This window comes from Oncorhynchus tshawytscha, linkage group LG09, assembly GCF_018296145.1.
Source record: "Oncorhynchus tshawytscha isolate Ot180627B linkage group LG09, Otsh_v2.0, whole genome shotgun sequence".
Taxonomy (NCBI): domain Eukaryota; kingdom Metazoa; phylum Chordata; class Actinopteri; order Salmoniformes; family Salmonidae; genus Oncorhynchus; species Oncorhynchus tshawytscha.
Genome location: NC_056437.1, coordinates 61,380,627 through 61,394,310, shown reverse-complemented (window position 1 = coordinate 61,394,310; position 13,684 = coordinate 61,380,627). Strand labels below are relative to the sequence as shown.

General features: G+C 41.5%; 2 protein-coding genes across 2 annotated transcripts in view; both read right to left on the bottom strand.

The window, feature by feature from the left end:
- Positions 1 to 13,131, bottom strand: part of LOC112235627 (perforin-1) — a 31,029-nt gene extending 17,898 nt beyond the window's left edge. The window contains exon 1 of the mRNA XM_042327178.1: positions 12,788 to 13,131. Within this exon, the coding sequence (XP_042183112.1) occupies positions 12,788 to 12,887 (100 nt within the window). The 5' untranslated portion in view covers positions 12,888 to 13,131. The remainder of the gene's footprint in view (positions 1 to 12,787) is intronic.
- ufsp1 (UFM1-specific peptidase 1 (non-functional)) lies at positions 10,730 to 12,541 on the bottom strand. Its single transcript, XM_024404112.2, has one exon. The coding sequence runs from the start codon at positions 12,165 to 12,167 to the stop codon at positions 11,400 to 11,402; it is 768 nt and encodes a 255-aa protein (XP_024259880.1). The 5' UTR covers positions 12,168 to 12,541; the 3' UTR covers positions 10,730 to 11,399.
- Positions 13,132 to 13,684: the final 553 nt, after the last annotated feature.

Genomic DNA, 13,684 nt, shown 5'->3' with positions numbered 1-13,684 from the left:
ACTTTCATGCAGACACTGCTCCTAAAATGTGCAGTCAGACTCAGAGCCTTTTGAGATTATAGACATAGCAGCATTTTTGGGTGGTAAAACCCTTCTCCATGTAAAATAATCATGTCCTATTTAAAACCCAACGTCTGTTCTTTGATCAGAAGCTTCATTTGCATGTTGGCCTCTGGGTAACAAGAACAAGTCAGAGTGATTTGAATCAAGGAGAACTTGCCGGGCTTATATTCTCTACTGCAGAGACAGGCTGCACTGAACGTCATAGAAGGATGTTGATTATCTGGTACGAGATGAAGTGAATCCATAAGAATTCATGTTGGATAATTACTGTATTCACATTCCGGAATTATATTCACCAGGCTTGTAGTCATCTTTTAAAGGTTTATTTACTGCCACAGAACTAGGGTTGCAAAATTCCCTGGAACGTAAAAGGAAAATATTGGTTTTCCAGAAATCCCTGTTGGAGGATCATTGATTTCCTGCTTATTCCATCATGATTCCGGTGACTGGGATTTCGGGAAAACCAGGGAATTTATTGAAAGTTCCAGGGGCCTCATTTATCAATATTACGTAGAAACAATTCTCAAATACTTCTTACGAATTAAATTGACCATTCCAGTTGGCAAAGAAAAAGTGTGATTTATCAAACAATCCTACGAGCCTCATATGCACACCGGTAGGAGATAACCATTGATAAATACCAATTGTTCTCAGACTCAGTGATCGTGCACGACGTTGGCTATTTGCATTTTGAAACGCCCCTAATTAACCATATATGGTCAAAATCATCCTTTTAAAGCCTGTGGGGACTATACAACGTCATACTATGAAATACAACAGTGCAACCCATAAAAGCTACAAAAATAAAAAAATTAAGACTGAAATAGGGGTGCTAACAACGATCATATCGAAGTAAACTTTGAGTCACGCAATGGCATGCTGTGTCGTCCAGAGGAAGCTGGTGGGAGGAGCTATAGGAGGACAGGCTCATTGTAATGTCTGGAATGGAATTAGGTTTCCATTAGCTTGATACCATTCCCTCTATTCGATTCCAAGCATTTACAATAAGCCTGTCCTATTATAGCTTCTCCCACCAGCCCCCTCTGGTGTAGTCCTCCCACCACGACTCGGGGAAACCATGCCGTTTATTAGACTATACACCGATATTACATGTTTGGCCGATACCGATATCCGATATTTACAATTTTAGCGGCCTTTTAAGCATTCTAGTACAGTTAAATAGTTACACCACTGCGTCCATGTGTGTGTGTTAAGGCATTGCATTTCAGTGCAAGAGGCGTCACTACAGTCCCTGGTTCGAATCCAGGCTGTATCACATTCGGCCGTGATTGGGAGTCCCATAGGGCGGCACACAATTGGCCCAGCGTCTTCCAGGTCTGGCTGGTGTAGGCCGTCATTGTAAATAAGAATTTATTCTTAACTGACTTTCTTAGTTAAATAAAGGTTACACGGGGGGACAAAATGGCGCCGTAGAGAGAACACGGTGTTTCAGCGAGCTCTCGTGGCATTCGTAAATTTATATTCTTACATTAATCTCCTAGCTTGAAAAAGTGGTAGAATTGGCTAATAAGTTACCATATAATGAGTCTTGACGACTATTTCGCAAAAATCTCCGACAACATGCCCAATAGAACTACTAAGAAGTCGGCCAAAACCACCACCCCTGTGGATGTGCATGAGGAGCTAGCTAACGTTAGCGAAGCTAACACCATTGCGGATCCAGGCACAATAGACCTGATGATTCAAAAGATGACTGATAACATTACTAAAGTGATTGATGCTAAGATAAGAACGGTCTTGGAAGCAATAGCAGGCCATTCAGCTGAAATACAGAGCTTTGTGAAACGTGTTGTTGAGGCGGAAGGAAGAATTGCTGCAGTGGAAACTTCAACTACATCTATGGACGCTAAGATAAAAGCACTTGAGAAACAGGTGCGCGAAATGGCGGAGCACATTGACGACTTGGATAATCGAGGACGCAGATGAAATAATCGTGTTGTGGGAGTCCCGGAAAATTCTGAAGGGACACGTTCAGTACAATTCTTTGAGGAATGGATCCCTGGCTACCTACAAATGGACACTAAGGCTGGTCGTGTGAAGCTGGACAGAGCCCATCGCTCTCAAGCACCGATACCCGGTCCCAATCAGCGCCCACGACCGGTGGTTATAAAGTTCCACAACTTCACCGACAAGCAGCGCGTCATGGATGCGGCTAGAAACATTGGCTCTGATGGTAGTCAACATAAAGGTCCAAAGGTCTCATTCTTCAATGATTATTCCACAGCGGTTGTACGAAGACGCAAAGCGTTTGATGAGGCGAAGGCTCGACTCAGGAGAATGAAGATGGACTACGCACTGTTGTACCCGGCCACATTGAAGATTATGGTCAACGGATCACCTAAAAAGCTCTACACACCTGAAGAGGCTGCTGCGTTTATTGACTCTCTCGGGTAAATAACTTTAAGCTGCACCTCCACAGCATTGAATAACTTTGTTTATTTTTGGTTGAATCTGATCATGAAATAGTGGTGTGAGTCCTCACGTACTCCGGCTCAGTAATATTCGTATCTTTATTATTTTTCTTGCTAAAGTAATAGCCGCTATAGCTCAGGCTGAGATATGTGTGAATCCATATTGGTGCCCAGGCTTGGTTTTAGGTGGAAGAGCCTCAATCTTCTTCTATTGATTTTCTTTTTCATATATATAAAGGATGAGGCTATTGAGCGGCAATGCGGACTTAAGAGTCTACATTGGAGAGTTGAAATCCCCTGCATGTTAGCTAGTGGGAAAACCCCCTTTTGGATCTTTACATGTTTAATTTTTGGGTTTAGTATAGTTCGAGTTCAGGGTTCATATTTTTTGTTTATGCTCAGTGAGATAGAGGAGAGTTCAACACATGGAAAAAGGTACCAGCCCACTTTTACAGTAGGATCCAGTCTGGATATTGAATGGTCAAGATACAATGGCAGATAACAGACTGTGTGTATGTACGTGGAACATTAGAGGGAGCCATAACCCCATTAAAAGGAAGAAAGTACTGTCTTTTTTGAAAAAAGAAAATATTGATATTGCCCTGTTGCAAGCAACTCATTTGGATGATAAGGAGCACCTGAAATTACAACAAGGAGGGTTTGGTGAATTGTTTTTCTCATCATTTACATCCAGAAGTAGAGGTGTAGCAATTCTGGTGAAAAAGAACTTACCACTTAAGGTCTTGAATTTTGTGAAAGATAAATTTGGTCGCTTTGTTATAATTAATGGTACTTTACAAGGGCAGAACATTTCCATAATGAATATTTACTTCCCCCCTGCTCACCCCCCTGATTTCCTCACTAAGGTATTTCTAGACTTTTCAGAATTAAACTCAGACACTGCAGTGGTTGGAGGAGATTTTAACTGCTTGTTGAACCCCCTTATTGATAAGTTTCCCGGTGGTATAGCTTCACTCTCTCCTCAAGCTAAGTCACTTAAAGCTATTTGTGATGATCTGGGGGTATGCTGATGTCTGGAGAGCTTTTCATCCCTCCAACAGAGAGTTCACTTTTTTCTCTGCACCTCATGGATGTCAGACTAGAATAGATTATTTTTTTATGCCCAAGACGTCTTTGCAGTCTGTTTTATCCGCTAGGATAGGAAGCATAGTCATATCTGATCATGCTGAGGTGATCCTGGACATAAAACTCAACGGGGCATTCAATCGGTCAAGACATTGGAGGTTGAACACAACCATTCTTAAAGACCATACATTCACATCATATTTTATAACAGAGTTTAAAGCATTTTTCTCTATTAACTCTCAATCAACAGATAACCCCTCGCTCCTTTGGGAGACCTGTAAAGCGTATGCCAGGGGTCTGATTATGTCATACACAGCTACTAAGAGACGGAAAAAGCGGGAAAAGCAAAAAATGTTAGAGGGTGAATTAGGAACTAAAGAGAAGGACTACATTAAAACGCCCACTCCTGCCCTATTAAAGGAAATATCAGTCATTAGATCAACGTTAGACTCTCTCCTAACACAGGACGCTGAAAAGAAAATGAGATTTGTCAGGCAAAAGCTATATGAACATGGCGATAAGCCAGGAAAGTACTTGGCATACCTACCTAAAAAGAGGGCTGACTCTCAGTCAATTGCTACTATTACTGATTCTGATGGTAATCATTTATATGAAAATAAATTGATGTGACTCATTTAAGAAATTTTATACAACCCTTTATGCCTCAGAACTGCCAAAGGATGCACACAAATTAATGGAGAACTTCATTTGTAAGATTGAGCTCCCTACTATCTCCGAAGAGCAGAGGTCCCTCTTTAATGCCCCTATTACCAAGGAAGAGATAATGTTCGCAATTAAGAATCTGCAAAATGGTAAGGCCCCAGGACCAGACGGGTTTTGTAGTGAGTTCTATAAAGAGTTCCATGGCCTGATCCTTGAGCCATTGCGTGATATGTTTAACCACTCATTTTCAAATGACCAACTCCCTCAAACGCTGAGAGAAGCCAACATTTCACTTATTCTCAAAAAGGGAAAATGTCCAGAGTCTTGTTCCTCGTACAGACCAATTTCCCTTCTGAATGTGGATAGAAAATTGCTTTCTAAAATTCTAGCCACAAGATTAGAGGACTCACTGCCACTAATTGTGAAAGGAGACCAAACTGGCTTCATTAGGGGCCGTAAGTCATGCAACAACGTCAGGCGGCTTCTTAATGTAATTCAAGCCTACCAACAAAGTGCTGTGGATGGTCTTGTGCTCTCCCTAGATGCTGAGAAAGCATTTGATCGTGTGGAGTGGTCTTACCTATTATTTGCTCTAAATAAATTTGGTCTGGGGGACAACTTTATAAACTGGGTGAAAGTTTTATATGATGATCCTCAGGCTGCTGTCCTTACTAATGGGCTACGGTCAAATAGCTTCTCTATACACAGAGGTACCAGACAGGGCTGTCCTTTATCCCCCCTCCTCTTTGCACTCGTTATGGAACCACTGGCCGAGGCCATCAGGGTAACGCCTGCTATACAGGGGCTGCTCATTGGTGATGTTCACCATAAAATAAGCTTGTATGCTGATGATGTCCTGATATTCATCTCTAGTCCCGAGACTTCAATTACATCTCTTATTAATATTATTGAATCATTCAGCGAATTCTCAGGCTACAAGATTAACCTTACTAAGTCAGAGGCTATGCCACTTGGTAGCCTACACTCTGTACCTAATACTTCTCCCCCTTCCCTTTTAAATGGTCTCCCTCAGGTTTCATGTATCTGGGTATATTTGTAACTCCTAAATTCCAGCTAATGTACAAAGCCAATTTTGTTCCCTTGTTTGATACAATAAGACAGGATCTGGAGCGCTGGAACTCTCTCCCGATTTCTTGGTTGGGTAGAATATCCCTCTTGAAAATGAACATTTTACCTAGACTACTTTACCCAATCCAAATGATCCCAGTATTACTCTCCAATAAGGTAATAAAGGATGTAAATGGATGGCTAAGTTCCTTTATATGGAGTAAACGCAAGCCAAGACTTAAGATGGCAATATTGCAGCTGCCAAGTTCTATGGGCGGCTTGGACCTGCCCAATATCAGGTTCTATCAATGGTGTGCCCACCTTTGTTATATTTCTGACTGGATCACAAATGATGACTCCTCTATTTGGTTAGACATTGAGACTTCTCTTTCAAAATACCCCTTACAGGATCTTTTATTTTTCAGAAGTTTCAAGTCTGTAGAAGATCACTGCAATGATCCCGTTACACTTAACACACTCAAAGTATGGAGGTCAGTTCAACGCTTCCTGGGAAGGTCCAAACTAACCTCTGCTCTTACCTCAATTCTTAACAACCCATATGTCCCCATTACCAGTAAAACATAATCAAAACCTATTGCTTTCACTTACTTGCTGTGCTGTTTCGTTAATTTATTCTGTCGTTTCATTCTCAACCAGGATTTCTATGGAACACCGTTTGGGTCTTTGCGTGTCAAAATAGATACTATTTAACACTATTTGACGTGTCAAATAACACAATTTTACGTATCAAATAAGTTTGTTGATCAATCAGGACCTGAATATGACTGCACACCACAATTTAATTTTTACGTCGTTATTACACATTGATTACACTATCACACGTATTTCATTTGTCACAATTCATCAATACGTTTGCTATGATGCTGGTAAAGTTGTCTCGCGCACGTACAATGCTGGTCATGAAAAAAAGCTAGCTAGCTAATGGATGCAAACAATGTTCTTCCGCAAAAGCATAGCTAAATGACAATCTGTTTCAGTAGCTATGGTTAGCTAGCTAATTATATAGCTAGGTGTCATCATCTAAAATAACCCTAATTTATAAAACAGCTCTTATTTGATAAATGTGAAGCTAGCCACAATAAGGATTAGCCACAATAGTGGACTTTGCGGTTAGCCTTGAAAATAAAAGTATGACATAATTCTACTATTTGTACACATTTGCATCACTGTCAATGACATACTTTTATTTTGAAGGCAAACCGCAAATTCCAATCCTTTTTGTGGCTAGCTTCACAACACATAACCCGGTGTGGTCGAGCCACACCAACCATATGAAGCTAGCTGGTTGCTAATAACGTTAGCTTTGGGCAACAAGGTTAAGTAGCTGGCTAGCTATTTATTTTCATGAACTGAAGTTCAATTTCAATAGGCGAACAACAATACTTACTCACAAGATAATTGCTAAGAATAATGAAAATGACTGCAGTTTCTACTGGTCATTATTTTCAGGCTGGTTTTATTGGTGCTAGCTTGGTACCAAGCTAAAACTAGCTACCCCAGAATTTGCGGTCGAACAAATGATGCTTTATTACCAACGCGGTATTGTAAATACATTGTTTGTGGCCGGTGTTTGCTTGTTTGCAGACTTTTTTGTACAGCTTTGACTGTGCTACTGTATCTTTTTTTGACACGAAAAGACCCAAATGGCGTTCCATAGTATACATGTCGTGTAGCTAATAGCAGTGACGCTATTACTGTGTAACTCCAGTAGGGCAAAATCTGAACAATAGCCCACTTGGTAGTGTGTACCGGTGCCTTTCTACTGATTCTGAAAAACACTAAAAGAAAGATGCCCAGGGTCCCTGCTCATCTGCGTGAACATGCCTTAGGCAGGACTGGCAAAAAGTGCTCTTCACTGACGAGTCAGTCGCGGTTTTGTCTCACCGGGGGTGATGGTCGGATTTGCGTTTATCGTCAAAGGAATGAGCGTTACACTGAGGCCTGTACTCTGGAGCAGGATCGATTTGGAGGTGGAGGGTCCATCATGGTCTGGCGCGGTGTGTCACAGCATCATCGGACTGAGCTTGTTGTCATTGCAGTCAATCTCAATGCTGTGCGTTATAGGGAAGACATCCTCCTCCCTCATATGGTACCCTTCCTGCAGGCTCATCCTGACATGACCCTCCAGGATGACAATGCCACCAGCCATACTGCTCGTTCTGTGGTTGATTTTCTGCAAGACAGGAATGTCAGTGTTCTGCCATGGCCAGCGAAGAGCCCAGATCTCAATCACATTGAGCAAGTCTGGGACCTGTTGGATTGGTGGGTGAGGGCTAGGGCCATTCCCCCAGAAATGTCTGGGAAGGTGCCTTGTTGGAAGAGTGGGGTAGAGGTTCGACCGATTTATGATTTTTCGATGCCGATTATTGGAGGCCCAGAAAGCAGATACCGATTAATCAGCCGATTTATATATATATTTGTAATAATGACAATTACAACAATAGTGAATGAACAATGCACTTATTTTAACTTAATATAATACATAAATAAAATCTATTTAGTCTCAAATAAATAATGAAACATGCTCAATTTGGTTTAAATAATGCAAAAACACAGTGTTTGAGAAGAAAGTAAAAGTGCAATATGTTCCATGTAAAAAAAGCTAACATTTAACTTCCTTGCTCAGAACATATGAAAGCTGGTGGTTCAATATTCCCAGTTAAGACGTTTTAGGTTGTAGTTATAGGAATTATGACGTGTCAACTATTTCTCTCTATGCATTTGTATTTCATATACCTTTGACTACTGGATGTTCTTATAGGAACTTTAGTATTGCCAGCTTAATCTTGGGAGTTGATAGGCTTGAAGTCATAAACAGCGCTGTGCTTCAAACATTGCTAAGAGCTGCTGGAAAACGCAGTAAAGTGCTGTTTGAATGAATGCTTACGAGCCTGCTGCTGCCTACCACCGCTCAGTCAGACTGCTCTATCAAATATCAAATCATAGACTTATTTATAATATAATAAACACAGAAATATGAGACTTTTGTTAATTAATATGGTCAAATCTGGAAACTATCATTTCGAAAACAAAAAGTTTATTATTTTAGTGAAATATGAAACTTCAAAATTTTATTGAACGGGCGGTCCAAACCATTGCATATACCCCGACTCTGCTTGCACTGAACGCAAGAGAAGTGACACAATTTCCCTAGTTAATATTGCCTGCTAACATGAATTTCTTTTAACTAAATATGCAGGTTATAAAAAACAGATTTTAAGTAAGGCATTGGTGTTTATGGTTAGCTACATTCGTGCAACGATTGTTATTTTTTCGCTTTTGTTAAATCATCACCCGTTTGGCGAAGTAGGCTGTGATTCGATGATAAATTAACAGGCACAGCATTGATTATATGCAACGCAGGACAAGCTAGTTAACCTAGTAATATCATCAGCCATGTGTAGTTAAGTAGTGATTATGTAAAGATTGATTGTTTTTATAAGATAAGTTTAATGCTAGCTAGCATCTTACCATGGCTCCTTGCTGCACTCGCGTAACAGGTGGCCATGCAGTTTCCTCGTGGAATGCAATGCAGATTACCGATTGTTATGAAAACTTGAAAATCGGCCCTTATTAAATCAGCCATGCCGATTAATCGGTCGAACCCTTGAGTGGGGTAACATCTCACAGCAAGAACTGGCAAATCTGGTGCAGTCCGTGAGGAGATTATGCACTGCAGTACTTAACGCAGCTGGTGGCAACACCAGATCATTGAACGGTAGTGTACTTTATGTACAGTTGAAGTTGGAAGTTTACATACACTTAGGTAGGAGTCATTAAAACTCCTTTTTAAACCACTCCACAAATTTTTTGGCAAGTTGGTTAGGACATCTATTTTGTGCATGACACAAGTTTTCCAACAATTGTTTACAGACAGATTATTTCACTTATAACTCACTGTATCACAATTCCAGTGGGTCAGAAGTTTACATACACTCTGTTGACTGTGCCTTTAAACAGCTTGAAAAATTCCAGAAAATTATGTCATGGCTTTAGAAGCTTCTGATAGGCTAATTGACATCATTTGAGTCAATTGGACGTGTACCTGTAGATGTATTTCAAGGCCTACCTTCAAACTCAGTGCCTCTTTGCTTGACATCATGGGAAAATCAAAAGAAATCAGCCAAGACCTCAGAAAAAAAAATTGTAGACCTCCACAAGTCTGGGTTATCCTTGGGAGCAATTTCCAAATGCCTGAAGGTACCACGTTCATCTGTACAAACAATAGTACGCAAGTATAAACACCATGGGACCACACAGCCGTCATACCGCTCAGGAAGGAGATGCGTTCTGTCTCCTAGAGATGAACGTACTTTGGTGCGAAAAGTGCAAATCAAAGGACCTTATGAAGATGCTGGTGGAAACAGGTACAAAAGTATCTATATCCACAGTAAAACAAGTCCTATATCGACATAACCTGAAAGGCTGCTCAGCAAGGAAGAAGCCACTGCTCCAAAACCACCATAAAAAAGCCAGACTACAGTTTGCAACTGCACATGGGGACAAAGATTGTACTTTTTGGAGAAATGTCCTCTGGTCTGATGAAACAAAAATAGAACTGTTTAGTCATAAAGACCATCGTTATGTTTGGAGGAAAAAGGGGGAGGCTTGCAAGCCGAAGAACACCATCCCAACCGTGAAACACGGGGGTGGCAGCATCATGTTGTGGGGATGCTTTGCTGCAGGAGGGACTGGTGCACTTCACAAAATAGATGGCATCATGAGGTAGGAAAATTATGTGGATATATTGAAGCAACATCTCAAGAGATCTCTCAGGAAGATAAAGCTTGGTCGCAAATGGGTCTTCCAAATGGACAATGAGCCCAAGCATACTTCCAAAGTTGTGGCAAAATGGCTTAAGGACATCAAAGCCAAGGTATTGGAGTGGCCATCACAAAGCCCTGACCTCAATCCTGTAGAAAATGTGTGGGCAGAACTGAAAAAGCATGTGCGAGCAAGGAGGCCTACAAACCTGACTCAGTTACATCAGCTCTGTCAGGAGGAATGGGCCAAAATTCATCCAACTTATTATGGGAAGCTTGTGGAAGGCTAACCAAAACATTTGACCCAAGTTAAACAATTTAAAGGCAAAGCTACCAAATATGAATTGAGTGTATGTAAACTTCTGACACACTGGGAATGTGATGAAAGAAATAAAAGTTGAAATAAATCACTCTTTACTATTATTCTGACATTTCACATTCTTAAAATAAAGTGGTGATCCTAAACGACCTAAAACAGGGAATTTTTACTAGGATGACATGTCAGGAATTGTGAAAAACTGAGTTTAAATTTATTTGGCTAAGGTGTATGTAAACTTCAGACTTCAACTGTATATCATGCATCCCTAGTTGATGCTCCTTTCCAACAAATATTGATAATCTTATTCTGGTGACATGATGATAGATGCTTGACTGACATTTGACAAATACAATATTCTCTCATCCATAATAATCTCATGTAGACTAGACAACCCTCACAGTCTACCTGCACTGTATCTGTGAGCTGTTGGCTAGAGAGTACATGCCAAGACCAGAGTAGGCACATTTGCTACTTAATGTAACACAACAGTTTGTGACAGAAGTATCGGTAGAGTTGAGCACACTCTGAAGGAAACATTCATATTGATTAATCACACTTGGGTTTACGCACAGATTTGCACGTATGCATGATTGATAAATGAGGCCCCAGGAATTTTGCAACCCTACACAGAACTAGAGTGATTTTATTTCTATGGTAATGTCCTCACACCATATGAAGTCTGCATTTATCCACAAGAGGGCAATAGTGTTATACTCATACACTACCAGTCCCTACTGCTGTACAGGACAGTAGAAATATATTTAACATATCTTTTTTTGTGGATCATAACAGATGTTCTCTTTCAAATACGTATTATTTTAAAAATATTTTCTCAGATAATTACAACAGACATTTAATAAAGCGATTATCCAATTAAGTCCTTACAAGAATTCTATCTGGCTGCAATTAGTGGAAAAAAATCAGAATTGGGCTGCCTGAGTTTACGAAAACGCTTCTTTTCCCACTGATCTGTCCTTGTCCGTTTCATTTCCGGGAAGTCTGAGGCAGACACAAGTTATAGAAAGAGCTATGATCCAGTGACCCTACTTTTTTCCACGACACCCACCCCAGCCCCTGCACCGACGTCATCTCCAGTCTGGGCCCATAGTAGTGAGGGTCCATCACCAGCAGGTAGCTCCCCTGGCCCCCAGGCCGAGTGCACACACCCAGGATCCCCTTGGAGGAGTTGTCCCGGTCGCCTCCCATCATGACAGGAGACCCCTGACTCTGGAAGTGTTGGTGGAGCTCCTCAGCAGCTCTCTCTAGTTCTACCCCTCCACCCCGCACGTGGACAACCTTACAGGGGACGTCGTAGTAGTAGTCCAGGACCAGGGCCGCCTCAAACGTCCCTATCCACTCGCGAGAGCCAGCGAACATGGCAAGCTTGTCCCCCATTGCGACCAGGGCGTGCTGGATTTCGGGGAGGCTGGGTGGGGGTCTGCATTTGCCCTTAGGTGGTGGTGGAGCCCAGCTCTGGCACAGCCAAGAGGCCATGGTCTGTAAGGTGCGGTAGCCACAGCCCCAGCCCCTGTCGTCCTGACCATCACACCCATAGTGGAAGTAGAGACACTCCCCAGATATTAGGGAGCATTTGACAACATCTGGTGCTGGGCTAGGAAGTCCAATGTGTGCATTATTCAGCAGAGTCCCTGTCCAATCTGCAGTACGCTCTGTGCCTTTGTGTTTTTCTCCCACCACTGCCTTTTCACCCCAGTCAATCCGCTCAGAAATGTTTTCCTCTAGATTAGCCATGTGTCTTCAAACCTTGAGACCCCTTCTCAATGTGGCAATTCTGCTGTCATTCCATGATGCAAGTCATTTTCTTCTTCAATCTAAACCTTAAAAATCCAGGTAGAAGTGCAATTTTGTTACTCGGTTTTCCTGTTTCATTTACCTTGAATATTATTCGATGTACAGGGAAAAACATACGTGGAGTTTTTTTACAGTCTGGTCAGAACTGCGACTCAGTTCTTCGCTGAAATAGTTCCCTCTATCCGCAAAAGTTGACGAATGAGTTCCTATCTGGGCTTGGTGGGAAACATTTTCTGAAGCGGCGTAGGCGCTTGTTATTGGTCACTATTTTATGGATTACACATTCTCAATATTTTAAACATAGATTGTCCCCCTTCCCTAACACCTCCCCCTTCTTTTGCATCATGCGCACAGTCGGGCACCTGTACATGATTGATTGACAGCTGGCTGTCAGTGATCCTGCCTGGATGATCAATCTAGTCTGTACCACATAAACTGTCCAATTCCGTATGATATTACGCATTGCAGTAGTTAACACTTCTCAGTCTTACCGTTTTCACAGTCGACCAGATGTATTTGTTACTAAAAATGACATTGTTCTTTGGTGGTGATCTCCCTACCTTGTGCGCGTGTGGAGAAGATAATGACTGACGATGACCTCAAAAAAAATATATATATATTCCAACGGTCGTTTCGAGATTCCTCCCTCTGCCAATACATTTTGTTGTTGGGTCAGCTTTTCTTTGAAACAGAATAGGTCTCAATTTTGTCTCCGAAGTCCTCTAAAATCAGAAATACATTGGGATATAGACGGGCTAAAAGTACAATTATATGAAATAAGGTGCCAAAGGCAAAATTAGGATACAGTGAATAGATCATTCTTCGAAAAGAGAGAGGCATTGTTTTCGCAACCTCACATTCTTCTGTGGTATATTTGCGATCGCACAATGTGCATCCTGCCATCTACGATGCGTGATGGAAACAGAAAATAACGGAACTACCAAAAATAAATCAAACAACTTTTTAGTTAAAAATAAATAAAACATCTGATCCCTACACAGGCTCAAGGGGAACCTGGGGGGTGGGTCTTCCCTTACCATTACCCCTTGCAAGTCTTCAAATGTAAAATCCCTGAGTCCCAAAAACGTTTCTGCCGCAGCCACAAGAATGTCCAGTTTCTTCGACTTCTCCGAGACTTGCTGTACAGTTTATAACTGTGGCAAGGAACGCAACAAAATCCACCTTTTTAATGCATATGGTATATTTGTCATGCAGCAAACACTTACTACTGGCTGTGGTATATCCACTACCATATCTTCACTGGCATCACTTGTTATCTCAATTATTTTAATGGCCTCCGCATAGGAGATTCGATTGACCACTCTAACCTCAATTTCATTCACCCTTACAGGGCACTCCAGGAACTAAGGATCACGATCCCCACCACAATTGGAACACTTGACCCTCACATTTGTCCTGTGCACCTGTTTCATTAGATGGCGTTGACATCTGAATTG